General features: G+C 36.2%; 3 protein-coding genes across 4 annotated transcripts in view; all 3 read left to right on the top strand.

The window, feature by feature from the left end:
• Window positions 1–3,851, top strand: part of ndufv1 (NADH:ubiquinone oxidoreductase core subunit V1) — a 9,225-nt gene extending 5,374 nt beyond the window's left edge. Inside the window, exons 5-10 of the mRNA XM_015053683.1 lie at window positions 877–1,066; window positions 1,148–1,360; window positions 2,738–2,904; window positions 2,980–3,061; window positions 3,160–3,305; window positions 3,585–3,851. Of these exons, the coding sequence (XP_014909169.1) occupies window positions 877–1,066; window positions 1,148–1,360; window positions 2,738–2,904; window positions 2,980–3,061; window positions 3,160–3,305; window positions 3,585–3,662 (876 nt within the window). The 3' untranslated portion in view covers window positions 3,663–3,851. The remainder of the gene's footprint in view (window positions 1–876; window positions 1,067–1,147; window positions 1,361–2,737; window positions 2,905–2,979; window positions 3,062–3,159; window positions 3,306–3,584) is intronic.
• Window positions 3,852–5,443: 1,592 nt separating this feature from the next.
• On the top strand, window positions 5,444–9,735 carry LOC106960541 (zinc finger protein 583-like). Of its 2 annotated transcripts, XM_015053687.1 has the most exons (5): window positions 5,444–5,544; window positions 5,855–5,983; window positions 6,692–6,807; window positions 8,633–8,776; window positions 8,855–9,735. In XM_015053687.1, the coding sequence occupies exons 2-5, from the start codon at window positions 5,890–5,892 to the stop codon at window positions 9,428–9,430; spliced, it is 930 nt and encodes a 309-aa protein (XP_014909173.1). In that variant the 5' UTR covers window positions 5,444–5,544; window positions 5,855–5,889; the 3' UTR covers window positions 9,431–9,735. The 2 variants fall into 2 exon arrangements, with proteins under 2 accessions (XP_014909173.1, XP_014909172.1); XM_015053686.1 differs by having other exon boundaries at window positions 5,471–5,983.
• A 2,040-nt stretch (window positions 9,736–11,775) lies between these two features.
• Window positions 11,776–14,341, top strand: part of kmt2ba (lysine (K)-specific methyltransferase 2Ba) — a 40,877-nt gene continuing 38,311 nt past the window's right edge. The window contains exon 1 of the mRNA XM_015053674.1: window positions 11,776–12,183. Within this exon, the coding sequence (XP_014909160.1) occupies window positions 11,878–12,183 (306 nt within the window). The 5' untranslated portion in view covers window positions 11,776–11,877. The remainder of the gene's footprint in view (window positions 12,184–14,341) is intronic.

Genomic DNA, 14,341 nt, shown 5'->3' with positions numbered 1-14,341 from the left:
TTAAGTGGTTTCTTATTTTTTTTCCAGAGCTATATGTAATTGATTTGTCAAATTTTCCCTATTTCTACCAAATTTCAGAAATAAATTATTTGTTTTTTAGTAGTGGGATTTGATTAAAAATTTTAATTAATCACATTTTTATTGAAAACTATATATATACAAAATAAGCAACGTTTTTTTTACTTAAAGAAACCCTTTTTTGTGCTAAATTATTGAACTCAACAACAGAGATATTTATTGTTTCAATCTTTTTATTTAGGTCAATCATTCATTATTTAGCTTTCAAAGTGTTTCATGAATCCAGGATCATTCATGTAACTTATTAAAAAAACACTTCTTTAGAAACGCTGACATCAGCATTCCTGCTGCTACATGTTTTGCATTAAAACAGTATTTGGGCTTGAATAGCTTCAACTCTTATTAGCACAACTTGTAAACAACAGTCATATATTTCAGATAATTTTTTGAAGCAAAAACACATTTTAAAAAAATTTGTTCTTAATTTTTTTTATTTGGCTTTTTGTTATATATATTCTATGCTGTTTGCAGGTTCATATTGACTGGTTTTATACCCAGAACTGTCCTTTACTGGGATAAAGGAGGTTAAAAAGATTTTGGAAAATGATGAACTGGAAGTTCTTTCTGTCAAAATGCTTTGTTGTTTGTGAAACTGCTTCCAATAAATAAAGAACAATTTAAAAAAATTTACTCTTCAGTGTGGCAAGAAAAGCCACTTTGTTGTTCATCGCTGTTGTTTGTGTTTGCGGTTGTCCGTCAGAAACATGAATACAAAAACAGAACACGATTTCAACTAAATGAAACGCGTTAAAATCTTTTCAATAAATGAATCAAAATGAACCCATCCTTCTCTTTCAGGTGGCCATCAATGAGGCGTATGCTGCTGGGCTGATTGGAAAGAACGCCTGCGGCTCTGGTTACGACTTTGACGTGTTTGTGATGCGTGGCGCCGGCGCGTACATCTGCGGAGAGGAAACCGCCCTCATCGAGTCCCTGGAGGGGAAGCAGGGCAAGCCGCGTCTCAAGCCTCCGTTCCCTGCAGATGTTGGTGAGTTCAGGCAGCAAACAACATCCGTACGTCCCAGTGGGTTCCTCCTGGCAACTCGCGCGTTTCCTCCTCTTGATGAAGGTGTGTTTGGTTGCCCGACGACTGTCGCCAACGTGGAGACGGTGTCCGTGGCGCCCACCATCTGTCGCCGTGGAGGGTCGTGGTTCGTGAGCTTCGGCAGGGAGAGAAACTCTGGCACAAAACTGTTCAACATCTCGGGTCACGTGAACCACCCCTGCACTGTGGAGGAGGAGATGTCCATCCCTCTGAAGGAGCTCATCGAGAGACACGCAGGTACGCATCAACGTGGCGGCTTTCGTTTTTTAAATCTGGGTGAAAACATCCAAATGGGTTTCCTGCATGGTTTTTAAACATCTGGGAAAGTCTGACATTTGATTTCAGCACTTTAAAGGTCTGAGTTTGGAAAAAATAAAGATTTTATTCCTTTAATTACACCGTCTAAATGTTAGCCTTCATTCAGTCCTGTCTCTCTCGTGTCATTCCCTTCATTTTTGTACGGCTGCAACTAACGATTATTTTAGCGATTGATTACTCTTGATTATTCTGACGATAAATCTGATGTAAAAAATTGGGACATTTGCTCCTTTTTGTGTCCACCTTTTAATGTGTTCCGCATCCTTTCATTGCTTTTGTCTTTCCGTCCTTTTTTCTATTCACTTGCCCTGTTTTTGCTTTCCTCTTTCATCCCTTCCTAACTTCTTTTATTTTCTGTGCCTTTTCCTCCTTCCTTCTTGCCTTGCATCATTCCCTTCATTCCTTTCTTCCTTGTTCCTTGCCTTCTTTCTGTTTCCCCTGTTGTTTCTTCCTTCATTCAGTCCGTTTATTTGCAGCCTCCATATTTAAAAAGGTGGTGAACGTCAACATTTTCTATTTTTTATTGAACATAATTGAAAACCAGAGGTAGGCAGAGTAAAAAAAACCTTTTACTCAAGTAAAAGTAGAGCTATGAAAACATATTTTTACTCAAGTGAAAATAAAAAACAGAGATTACTCAAATAAGAGTGAAAAAGTACTGAGTAACCGATCAAAACATTAATCATTTAACATTTAAAAATTACTTCAATTGGACCAAAATCTAAAGTTGCGTGAAAATTTTGGTATTTTAAGGACCAAAATAAAAGTAATTCATGTAAACAAAATAATTTTAAAACAACAATTTTCCAAAAATGTCAGTGTAAAACTTTAAAAACTGCAGGTGTGTGTCTTTGTCTGGTAAATTTGTGGTTAAAACAAACCAACATTTTACCATAAGAATAGCGATACTTCATAATAAAATAAATCAAGTAAAAGTAAAAAGTACAGTGTTGTAAAAATACTCCTAAAAGTACATATTTTCTAAAAAAAAGTTACTCAAGTAAACTGAGTGAGTGAAACTATAGTTATTACCCAAATCTGCTCGAGAAAAGTGTTTTTTTGTTGTTGTTTTTTTTGTCTGAAAAACAGGGAGGAGTCTTTCCTTAATGTGAGTTTTTAAATCTATTTCTTTGGAAGTGTAATTAAGTAGAAAGGTCACAAAGAGATGACCTAAATCCATCTGCCATGTTCTCCTTCAACAGAACGGTCATAAAGTCAAAGATTAGGACGGCTTAACATAAGCGACTACATTTTTTTTTATTCCCAACTTAATTGAAAGCAACATCTGTGCGGTAGGTGGCGTTCGTGGAGGCTGGGATAACCTGCTGGCTGTAATCCCTGGAGGATCCTCAACTCCCCTTATCCCCAAGAAGGTCTGTGAAGAGGTGCTGATGGATTTCGACGGCCTCATTCAAGCCCAGACCGGCCTCGGCACGGCCGCTCTAATCGTCATGGACAAATCTGTGAGTCCGTCACCTCTGCAGAGTGACCAGACGCCGGTAGCATTGGTCATTGGTTGATTGGTGTCACTTTTCCAGACTGACGTCATCAGAGCCATCGCCCGACTGATCGAGTTCTACAAACATGAGAGTTGTGGCCAGTGCACACCATGCAGGGAGGGTAAATGCTTCTCATTAAGTTATTTTTTTTTAAGGATTTATTTTCATAAACAATAAAATAATATGTTTTGTTTTGGATGCTCTGGTTGATTTCTGCAGGAGTGGACTGGATGAATAAGATGATGTGGCGTTTTGTTCGTGGCGATGCGCGGCCGGCGGAGATCGATATGATCTGGGAGCTCAGCAAGCAGATCGAGGGACACACCATCTGCGCGCTGGGTGACGGTGCAGCATGGCCCGTTCAGGTAAAGACATGTCGGAGAAGAGGAATCATTCCAACAGTCAGAGATAAAACCCGATTGCAGGAGGTTCTGTTGAGTCTCTGCGTTTTGGGAGAAATGTCTTAAAGTGTCCAGAACTTGTTTTAGTGGATTTCAGATGCGGGAAAAGAAATTCAGTTTGGAAAAATATTTTTATTCCCAGACTGAAGGTCTTCCAGCATTGCGTCTTTGCTCCTTCTTTGACTTGATGTTGCATGTTGAAGTGATATTGCACATAAATAATCTCTTTTTTTGTGTTTTTAGGGATTAATCCGGCACTTCAGGCCCGTGATGGAAAGCCGAATCGCTGAATACCAGCAGCAGAAAAAGGCTGTGGCTTAAATCTCGTTCTCAACATATTGATTTCTTCATTCTGCCTCCAAACGCCCTTAACTTCATGTCTGTGAGAAATATTTAAACTAAGGATAACGTACTGTCTTTTTGCCTCATCGGGAAGCTTCGAGTGACACTTTTGTTGTGTTTGAAAATCCCAATAAAGATTTATTACCTGAAACTATTGGGTGATTTTAAGAGTTGAATTGTTTTTTTTTTCCTACTTTGGAGTTTTGGTATGTGGAAAAGAAAACTGATACTGAGATGCTAATATTCTTTATTTCAATCTTATGGAGTAGATTTATCCACATGAAAATACTTTAAATATTATTTTTGTTAATAATTCACAAAAATTGAAGAGTAGTAGGAGTTTTCAAGTAAACACTGTCTGATTTATGAAATAAATAGTAACTAAATTTGTAGGATATGTATTCTGGGTTAATACAAAATCTGTGAAAGAGTGAATTTAAAAGAAAGAAAAGAAATTTGAAAAATATAAGCAGAACATTTTGGATCTTTAAAGATGGTTTGTGGGGGATTACGTTGATGTTGACAGGAATCATGAAAGTTGAAGTACTGCTAAAATAGTATCTGTATTTAAGGTGTAAAGACATAAATCTGATTATAACCACTATATTGAGTTATTTTCTGTTTGAGCAAAGATATTAGGTCTTTACCTTTGACACTGTTTTTCATCACAAAATTGATTTCCAGTGTTTCATTCAGACGTTATCAGAAGAGCCAGTTCAACAACATAGTACCCGATGAAAGACATGGCTCTCATTTTTTAGATGGATTAGGAACCGCGAGTATACCTATCAGTGTGAGAGAAACAGTTTTTTAGGAACTATGATGTCTTTAGGATAAGATGGTGCTGGAAGGGTAATTTTTCTACATTTAGTTGCAAAACAATCACAAATTTCAATGCATTTAAGAGGATTGTGTGTGACAGATCACCATAGAGCATAAATAGAAAGCTGAGAAATGTGGCATGAAGTTTTATTCATCCTCTTCTTACTTCTCAATAAAATCTGTGGAAAACAATTGCTTCCAAAAATGTAACTAGTAAATTGATTCCATCTGTGTAGTTTAATCTGAGTATGAATACGGCTGTTCCAATTCTCAATAGTCAACTAGCATCAAGAAACACTTCAGGCAGATCCAGGTAACTGTTGTGGAAAATTACAAAAAAACCTGAGCAACCTTTTTGGGAAAAAAAATTAAGTACTAATTTACTCTTTTTTTTTTTGAGTAATTTTATTGTGAAGTATTTCTACTCTTACTTGAGTTAAATAATATTCTACTCATTATGAGCGACTTCTCTGAATGAAGAACAAGTTTGTTTTAACCAAAATAATTACCAGACACAGACACTAGCCTGCAGCTTTTTGTTTAAATTTGATCAGTTATACGTTGAAAAGAAAATGGATTTTTGCCTGATTTTATTTTGTAATTTTGTTATTTATATGAATTGCTTTCATTTTGAGCTTTAAAATATCAATATTCCCCATATTTTTATACTTTAGTCTGATATATATATATTTTTAAATATGATGTGATTGATGTTTTGATCATCAATCATTTCTGCTACCTTCTATTACTTATTAAAAATGTTACTAAGTATTTTAGTAGGCTTTTTACTAAATAATTATTTCACTCTTAATTTCTTGAATGGCTACTTTTTATTTTTTACTTGAGTAAAAATAAGCTGAAGTAATGCTACTCTTGAGTACAATTTTTGGACACTAAATATCAGTGCCGTATAATGTCTATGGCTCTGCTCTAGCTTTGTAGTGGTGAACTCTAATCTCGCGAGACTTTCTATTCCCATGTCACGTGACGGGGGCTAAACAACGGCTTCGTTTCCGTGGACGCTGCAGATGGTGCAAAAGCAAGTTTGGATTTGTTTTAAGTGAATGATTGATCATTTAACCATCGCATAAATTATACAACGGGCATAGAAAATGTTTTTTAATTCAATTATTTTTTAAGTTCAAACCAAATGGCGTAGCTTGTGCTGCGTGCTGCCCTGCGTGGTCCTCCATCGTGGTGCAACGGTTATCATAATTTTACAACGTTTTCTATTTATCGCAATCTTGGATGCTAAAGAATTTACGCCCGAGTAGAGATATAACGCAGTTATAACGTGTTTAGTTGTCCTTTTAATAATGGATAACTAAAATTTTGTGCTTATCTTACAGTTTGATGTGGATCTGAGCTCGGTGAAAGCATCAAGATGGAAATGAAAATAGAGCAAGTGGTTGTTGGAAATGAAATGAAGTCCTCTTCTGCAGAGACCAAATCTGACCCTGTGGGCGACCCTGAGTACTGTAAGCTGATATTTACTGTACTATCACTACAAAGAACATGTAAACACATAAGTCTCCTTTGTCTTATTTGTAAGCTTTTAGAGTATAACCTAATATTGGAACATTTTAGGCTGAATTAGTAACCTTCATTGGTCTTCTTCTTTTTCAAAATATACAGGTTTCTCTGTTCATGAGTGACACCTGTTTATTAAGGTGGACTTCCCCATTGCTTGCCCCATTGATGTTTTTATTTTGTGTTATTCCCTCAAAGATGTATTCTTAAATTCGGAAGAGGTGGTTGAAATGTATTCTTTGATGTGTTGTAGAAATCAAAGTTCAGACCTAGATGAAATGAAATGAAGTAAAATGTCAAAGAAAAAATAAAACAATTAAGAAGAATATCATACTGTCTCATTCACTTAGAGACATACATATCTAAACCGACTTTAATCCAAAGTTAAAATTGATTTCTACAAAATAATGATAATTAAAGAAAAATATTTAATGTAAAGTAAGTGATTGCATAAATATTCACCTGTTACAATCAGTGTTTAGATTAAGTTAGTGATCTCCCACATGCATTTTAGCAAACTGTAGTCGAGTTAATCATTCTTTATTTGTAAAACCAATGAAAAAAGGTAAAAGAAAAAATGTAAATGTGGGTGAATACTTTTAATAAACACGTTACTAAACATGAACTACTTTCTAAGTCTGTCGTCTGCACTACAGATCACCATGAGAGTCTGCAGTGTTTCCATTGCCTGATCACTTTCAGAGACCTCAAATCCAAGGAGAGACACATCAAGAGGAACCATCGGGACGAGTACAAGCGTCAACTACAGCAGGTATAAAAACCATGAAAAATGTCTCAAAAATATTTCAGTAAACTCTCCAATCCATATAAAAAAATTATAATTTATCAAAATTTCTACCCCAATAAAGTATTACCCTTAAAATTAACATTAGTATCAAATAATCTTCAGTGAAATTCAGGTGCAGAAATTTTTAAGAAATTGTTGGGAAGCTAATTTAAAAAATAAATAAATAACACATTTACTACCATAGTTTTATTATTTTTTAGATGTATTATTTGTGGGATAGTACTGTTATAACAAAGTTCTAAGTTGTTTATAAACAGACCTGAGTAGGGATTATGATTTTTTTTGTCCAAAATTTGAGCAGCCTTTTACCTGCATATGCATGTAGGTAAACAAATATGTTAAGTTAATTTATTTCAGTAATTGGACTCAGAAGGTGAAAATCTTAAACAGGTCTTTTGCACATGAAGTGATTTATTTGAAGCACTTGTTTCTGTAAATTTTGATAAATGGAATTATAACTAATAAAACCCCAAAATAAGTCACAAAAATAAGAGACCAATTAAATGTTTGTACAGAAATGTGATGTTATGGTTTAGATATTTGGAGTAAGGACTAGTGACCTGTCCAGTAGACCATTCACTGTTGCCAAATTTGCAACTTTGTCACTAAATTTAGTGACTTTTCAGCAATCGCCAGTGACTTTCTTCTGAGGTTTGGGAGACTTTCTCATTTAGATTGCAGTGTGTGAGTAAGTCCAGTCTATTGTTGGGGGTGTGAGTGCCGAAGAAAAATAAATATGTAATGTACTCTGATTACTTTTCCCTGTAGTGTTAGCACTCCATGAAAGAGCACAGAGTTATACAGCCTTATACTGGTGAAAATAATTTAAACTTTAGGTTGTCAAAACTAAAACCAATTCCAGCTCTTTTCTTTGGACTGCCAACAAAAGAACAGATAAAAAAAGTAACTTTGTAATTGAATCACGCAATGGTAAAGCTGCCGTTGACCCTGCTCTGCAAAAGCTGTAAACATTATTCAAAATTTATCATGTTGCTTTTGCACTATCATGTTTTTTTTGTTGCACTAAAATAAATCATTGCAATTGATTCACAGCCTCAGTCACTGATTCACCTCCTCCAATATCTGTGCCTCAGATAACTGTCTTTTAGGTATATTTGATATTATGCAAGACTGATTTATGTAGTGTAATTCAGGAAAATAATTTATATTACACAAACAAATTTAGAGTAATTTTAATCACTTTTTGTCTTGCCAACTTTTGATATTCTCTTCTTCTACTCCCCATAAAATATGCAAATTAGGCAGTGATGTCATCTAACAACTTTTAGGACAGCCCATAGGTTTTTTTCTTGGCAACAGTGAGACCATTGTTGACATCCTCCACAAAGAGGCCCAGGAAGCTGGCTGTTCAGTGCTGCATCCAAACATAATGTTAAAAAATTAAGTAGAAGGAAAAACTATGGTTGGAAAAGTAACCATACAAGTAACCTACAAGGCTCAATACAGCCATGTTTTTCCGTGTTTAGTTTGAACAAGCTGCAAATTTGTTAGTCTGTTGAAGCAAACTATTGAACGTTAGTTCAGAAAGTTCAGATGTCTGATTATTTGCTTAATATTAATTTGCTGCCTATTTTAAGCATCAGTCTGTTTCCATTCATCCATGCATGCATACTCTAGTTTCATGTTCTATAATTAAAGCCTGAACACAGCACACCTTTATGCCACAAATAAATAGTGAAACTTGAGAAAGAACAGACTGAGTATTAAGAAAATTTGAGTCTGAAACAGGAAGGATTTGCATTTTTTTCAAATTATTTTCTTTTTGCAGAATAATACTCTGTTCATGTGCTACAAGTGCAACAGCTCTTTCTCCACGACTGCGGAGCTCAGCCAGCACCAACCTACACATTTTACCGAAGAAAAGCCATTTTCCTGCTCGCTCTGTCAGGAAAGATTCAGCACGTTTACCGAGGTTGGAAAGCTGCTTCTTCTAATGTTTTACATGTTCGCCATAAATTGTGAGCTGTGCTGATCGGTTGTCGTCTTACAGCTGAACCAACACAGACGGAAGGATTGTGGGGAGCGGCGTTTTCTTTGCGTCGACTGCGGCGCCAGGTTCCCCGTTCCCTTTCGACTCCGCAAACATCGCATCGCAATGCATCCCGAGAAAGAGGCTGCAGCTGAAGACGTCGACATGTTTCAGTGCTGTAAATGTGGTGTTGTGTTCCAGACGGAAGACGAGCTCCTGCAGCATCAGGAGGAAACCTCTGACTGCGATCTTGAGGAGTCACGTGGCAAAAAGCGGGCCTGTGAGCCTACGCTTTCTTCCGAAGAGGTGGAAGTTGATAAGAAAATCAAGCAAGAAGATGTTGCAAAAGAACACAGTGACTCGAATTCGTCTGCGAAGTGTAAAATTCCCTGTCCTGAAGACGACTGTAATTGGATGTTTGCCACAGTTGAAGCTTTGCGAGCTCACAAAAAAGAACTGCATCGTCCTCGTCCTCTGAAAGCTCCCAGCTCTGAATACCCCTGCCTTACCTGCGGGAAGAGCTTTGCAAGAGAAAGTACTCTAAAGGCTCATCAAAACTCCCATATTAAGACGGAGAAGGCTGTTGAAAAGAGATGATGGAGGAGGAGAAAACTTCCTTCTTTAGTGTCGTATCATCATGTCATTCATGTTGCTTGGTGAAGAATTTCAGCATGATATTTTAGAATAAGTTTATGAAGCAGAATTGTGCATCACATTGCCGATTGTTTCAGGAACGTTATTTATTTTTTCCTTTTAACCAGGGTTCAAACGGGTACTTGAAATCCTTGAAAATTCTTGAATTTCAATTAGGTGCAAGGTAGTGGAATGTATTATAAGCCTGGTGGCCCGCCAGGCTTATAATACATTGGGGGAAACCCTGAGGGGTTTTCAAGGTTTGGAAAGTGCTTCATTTTTGTAAAAAAAAAAAAAAAAAATCCTTAAAAGTGCTTGATATTGTATTCGCACAGTTTTGTAATAAACATTTAGGAGAAAAGACTCCTTAACTGAAAGTCAAGTGATTATTTATGCCGTGTCTGAGCATTTAATTAGAGCAAACCAATGTGTTAAATGTAATGAATATTTATACTCACAATGGCTCAATAATTTAAATAAATTTGGTATTTTATTTGTGTTAAAGTTCTTGAAATTGGGAGATTTATTTTCTTAAATTTTTGTTTTGTTGTCAGACCAATCAGGTGTCTGAGAAAGAATTTTTAAAACATAAAATTTTGTTAGTTTAGTTTATTTAGTCCCTTACATTTAGGATACTATCACAAAACATTCATAACGGTAATAAATGATGCCATATAATAGTGAATTGGAACTGTCTTTAATTCATTTGTATTGTTTTATTGGAAAAGTTTGAAAGCTTATCTTGAAAATGCCTAAAAAGTGCTTGAATTTTATTGTTGGAAAAGTGTACAAACCCTGTTTAACAAAATGCCCTACACTGAAAACCTGCCCTTCTGTGTGTAAATAATCAGGATTTATTTTTTACAAAGCAACAACCTCATAAAAGTCATTGTTCATGTTGCCTTCGTTTTATCCTAAAAGTTTGATATTGATAGTGAAATAGCAAAGTGATTCTTCTTTGCGTTGTGGGAAATACTTTGTAGTTAAGTATTTGATTTTAGCAAAAATGTGCAAACGTGGCATTGGCACTGTATCTCATAACAACCATAATAAAATATGTTTAAAAAAAACAGCTCCATTTATAGAACTCTGCACCAATAAGCGTTTTTTGTCTTTATGTTTCTGCATCAAAGTAATTGGTGTCACTTCAGAGTTTACCTTAATATCAATTAATTCTTTATGATGCAAATTATTTTGTGAAATACACCACTCCTTTTTGAAACTAATAGCATGATACCATGGGTATGGTGCTCTTTGGCTTGTGGGCTTATTTTCTATAAATATGACATAAGACATCAATTTTAGTTTTATCAGATTGCCAGGTCACCACTCCAAAAATTAAGGGCTCTGTCTTCTGATTTGAGCAATTTGAGCTTTCCCAAATTGGTTAAAGGCATATTAATCCTTGTGCATGTGAAGAATTTGGCTAAACTAATATTATTCCTTGCTTGCTTTCACTAAATAAAAATCCAGTCAATGTATTTATAATGAAAAGTTTCATATTGATATGTATTAATGTGGGTGGGACCTGTACCCCGTTCAAGCTTAAATTACTATTATTTTTCTCTGCTATGCCCAAATAAGACATTTTAGACAAATTAAGACCAGTGTTTAAGTGAGCCTGGATGGAAGCATTTCAAAATAATTTAATTTCCACAATGTGGAATTCAATCACAATTAATTCAAAGACTGTGATTATTTTCAATATGTTTAAAAAGCATACCAAACTCTAGCTGTGTCAACAGCAATGCATTCATGCTTAAAATGTTTTATTGTCATGTATGACTTTTGTTTCCATTGTTCATATCACATTTAATTATTTTATTCTTTTACTACTATTCAATTTCTCTGTAGTATCTTAAAAATGACATGAAAAAATACAGGTTTTTATACTGTTTATTTTTTATAGTATTTTATACTTTTATAAAAACCCATAGGGACAAGTGTTGCAAATTAGCTCACTATAATACAGTTTGTCAGTGATTGTGTGTCTGTCTCTATCAGTTAAATTTGATAAATAAATAAATAAATAAATAAATAAATAAATAAATACACAAATAAATTCATGACCTGCAATTAAAAAAACATAAGAAGCTCAAACATATGTTACCATTTTTAGTAGAAGTCAAAGTTTTCAGCCTTTATTTATTCAAATGCTATTTCTATTATTTTAAATTCGTCACACAAGTAAAAACAAAAAAACGAAAACGAAAACAACAACAAAACACCAAAAACAGCTCATTTTAAAAGCGAAGTCGCCCACGTCGTCGAACGTCGAGCAGCTCCGGCGACGTTCGTCTACCCATGATGCACCTATCTCGCGCCTTTGCATCGAGGAGACCCATCTTGCCTCGCGCACCGCTGCAGTGATCCTCTGCCCGCGCGCTGTCTCCGTTGTTGTAGTAAATATAATGGCGGCCTCGGGAGGCGGATTATCGTCTCCTTCCAGTACCGCTGGGCTGAGTTCTCAGGCACCGCCGGCCCGGGCTCGCTTCCCAGGTCGTCCGTTAACGGGTCGCAGCAGGCTGCGCTCGGAAAAACGGACCAGACGCGGAAGATTGGGCTCGGACTACGGAGAGCTGGTCGCAGCCGGGCCGAGGCCCGTCAACACCGGCCTTGCGTTCGGCGAGGATCCGTCCCTGCTGCGGCTGCTGGGGGTGGCTGAGAAGCACGGTCGGCGGAGGGATGTGGGCTTCGACTCCAGCAATAGCGAGGAGGTGAGTCGGCTAGATGAAAAACCGTGCCATTTAAATTCAGAATAAGCACTCCCTGCGATGTTAAAACACAAATTTGTTATGTTTGTTATATAAAGCACAGTTTAGCTTATGTGCAGCTAGCTAGCTACAAACATAACACATAGTAGCATTGTAGCACGAAGCTGTTTGCCTGCAGGGAATGTTTCATATGGGATTACTAGCGATTGTTTTCGTGTGATTATTCTGCATGTATTAATACTCTGCTGTGCGGAACTGGTATAGGAAGTAGCATCTGAGGTATAAATATCCGTCCAGTCGAGTGTTTGCTTTAAAAGCAGATAAGGCGGAAACTTTGGCGGTATGAGCACAGCAGTAAAGGCTTTTTGTTGGTGGCAACCATTCTTTGGCATCCTGTGAATATTGGTTTTTCCACGCGGGTTTGCTAAGAGCTGCTCTCCGGTGATTTTGGTCGTTGTTTAAACGTTTTGTTACTTTCCACGTTGGAGTTTATGTCAGCTGACTGCTCGGTGTTTTTTAACGTCAGCTGAACGTCGGCAGCAGCGGGAGGACAGCAAAGGTTTAATTAACCTTATATAGAGTCTGTGAAGCCAGTCCTACAACACGTTAGGAGCATTTCAGAGTAAATTGAAGGATGTCTGCAGTTGGTTAATGATCAGACAAAGGCTAGGAAGGGTTTCATGTTAATCCTTTTCTGGCATCAAATCGCCTGCAAAGAAAAGTTGATGTTTTCTCAAGAGAATCGTGTTTTGAGTTGCTGTAACAACTTACAATTTGTGTCAAAATAATATCTCTTGAAGATGCTACTTTAATTCATTCTGGTAAAAATGCTAACACGTTTTTTTTCTTTAATTCAAAATTATTTACACCATTCTCTGTAACCTATGGACACTCTTTTGTGTAATTGCTGAGCTGTTTCTTCTACACATTTTTGACCATTTGTCTTTGTATTGGACTACAAATCTTTGAGGCTAGGAGGCCTCCTTGCCATCACCCTAATCATTAGCTCCCTCTACAGATTTTTTTTGTTCTGGATTCAAGCCAGGACTCTGGTTGGGCCTCTGTAAAACATTAATGTTCCAGTCATAAGAAACATGTTAACTAAATAGAAAGATTACCTTAAATGCAAAGCTGCCTAATTGTATATTTACCATAACTTTTAACTTTTTTTTTTGTTTTTTGTTTTTAAGGAGTCTAGTGTTGGGTATATTTTCGTTGATTGTCTCTACACGAACAAATATTGACATATCAGACCTTTTCTCCTTATCTATTGAATAAATCACATCTAGGAACTCCCTAATATGTTCATTGTTTCAATTGATCAAACATCAGTATCATCTACAATTCACTTTCTTAGTTTAATTTAAATTATTTTAAGGTTGGCAATAAATACTTCAACAATACATTCATACAACAGATAAAGAAGCAAAGAGAAAAAAATAAAGGGGGAAAAACAAATAATGAAAGAAAGAAGCAGAAAAGCAAAGCAATGAAATAATTTTATATCTTCATTTTCTGTTGATTTCAAAACGACCACCTTTATCAAATAACCTGCTGGATATTTTGTTTTATTTGTTTTAGTAATCTGAGGGGGGAAATAACCAGAAGGTCAGACCTTTAATGAAACTGGAAAATGTATCGAACAGGAAAAACTTGGTCAGTTTTACAAGAAAATACAAAACAGAAGGTGAGATGACTTCCATCTGTATGGACACATGAATCCTGCAGTCAGATTGGATGCAGTAAATTAATGTCTTTCCTGTCTGACATCAGAAAGACTTTACTGATGCAATCTCTTTGGAGTTGACTGAAATAGTCACATGACTCTCGCTGGTAATGATGCTCATGTGCAGCTCTCCACATCTCCTGATACTGTGCCGTGTTCTTTGTTGCTGGATAATTCAAGAGTTTTTACTTCTGAACACTCTGAAGATTGTTTACATTTGAGATGGATGTAAGTATTATGAATTATCAGCTGCTGAGAAAAGTAATTAAGGAGTCTTTTTGCTAACTGCAGCTGTCTGCAGATAAATATATATCCTTACTAGAACTGTGCATTGCTTCAGAAATAAATTGTGGAAATCTTGCAAACTGAAATTTAAATGTTGCACAGGCAGAAAAAGTGTGAACCATTTAGTTTACTGCTGAGTCACAAATGGGG

The sequence above is a fragment of the Poecilia latipinna genome, unplaced genomic scaffold (assembly GCF_001443285.1).
Source record: "Poecilia latipinna isolate Pla-1442-1.1 unplaced genomic scaffold, P_latipinna-1.0 Scaffold1193, whole genome shotgun sequence".
Lineage (NCBI taxonomy): Eukaryota > Metazoa > Chordata > Actinopteri > Cyprinodontiformes > Poeciliidae > Poecilia > Poecilia latipinna.
This window is presented reverse-complemented; position numbering and strand designations above follow the sequence as displayed.

Bases quoted from the DNA above. Each gene is read 5' to 3' on its own strand.
- LOC106960541 (XM_015053687.1), top strand. From the start codon at position 5,890: ATGGAAATGAAAATAGAGCAAGTGGTTGTTGGAAATGAAATGAAGTCC. The intron at 5,984-6,691 runs GTAAGCTGATAT...TCTGCACTACAG, and splicing joins TGTGGGCGACCCTGAGTACT to ATCACCATGAGAGTCTGCAG. The intron at 6,808-8,632 runs GTATAAAAACCA...TTCTTTTTGCAG, and splicing joins ACAAGCGTCAACTACAGCAG to AATAATACTCTGTTCATGTG.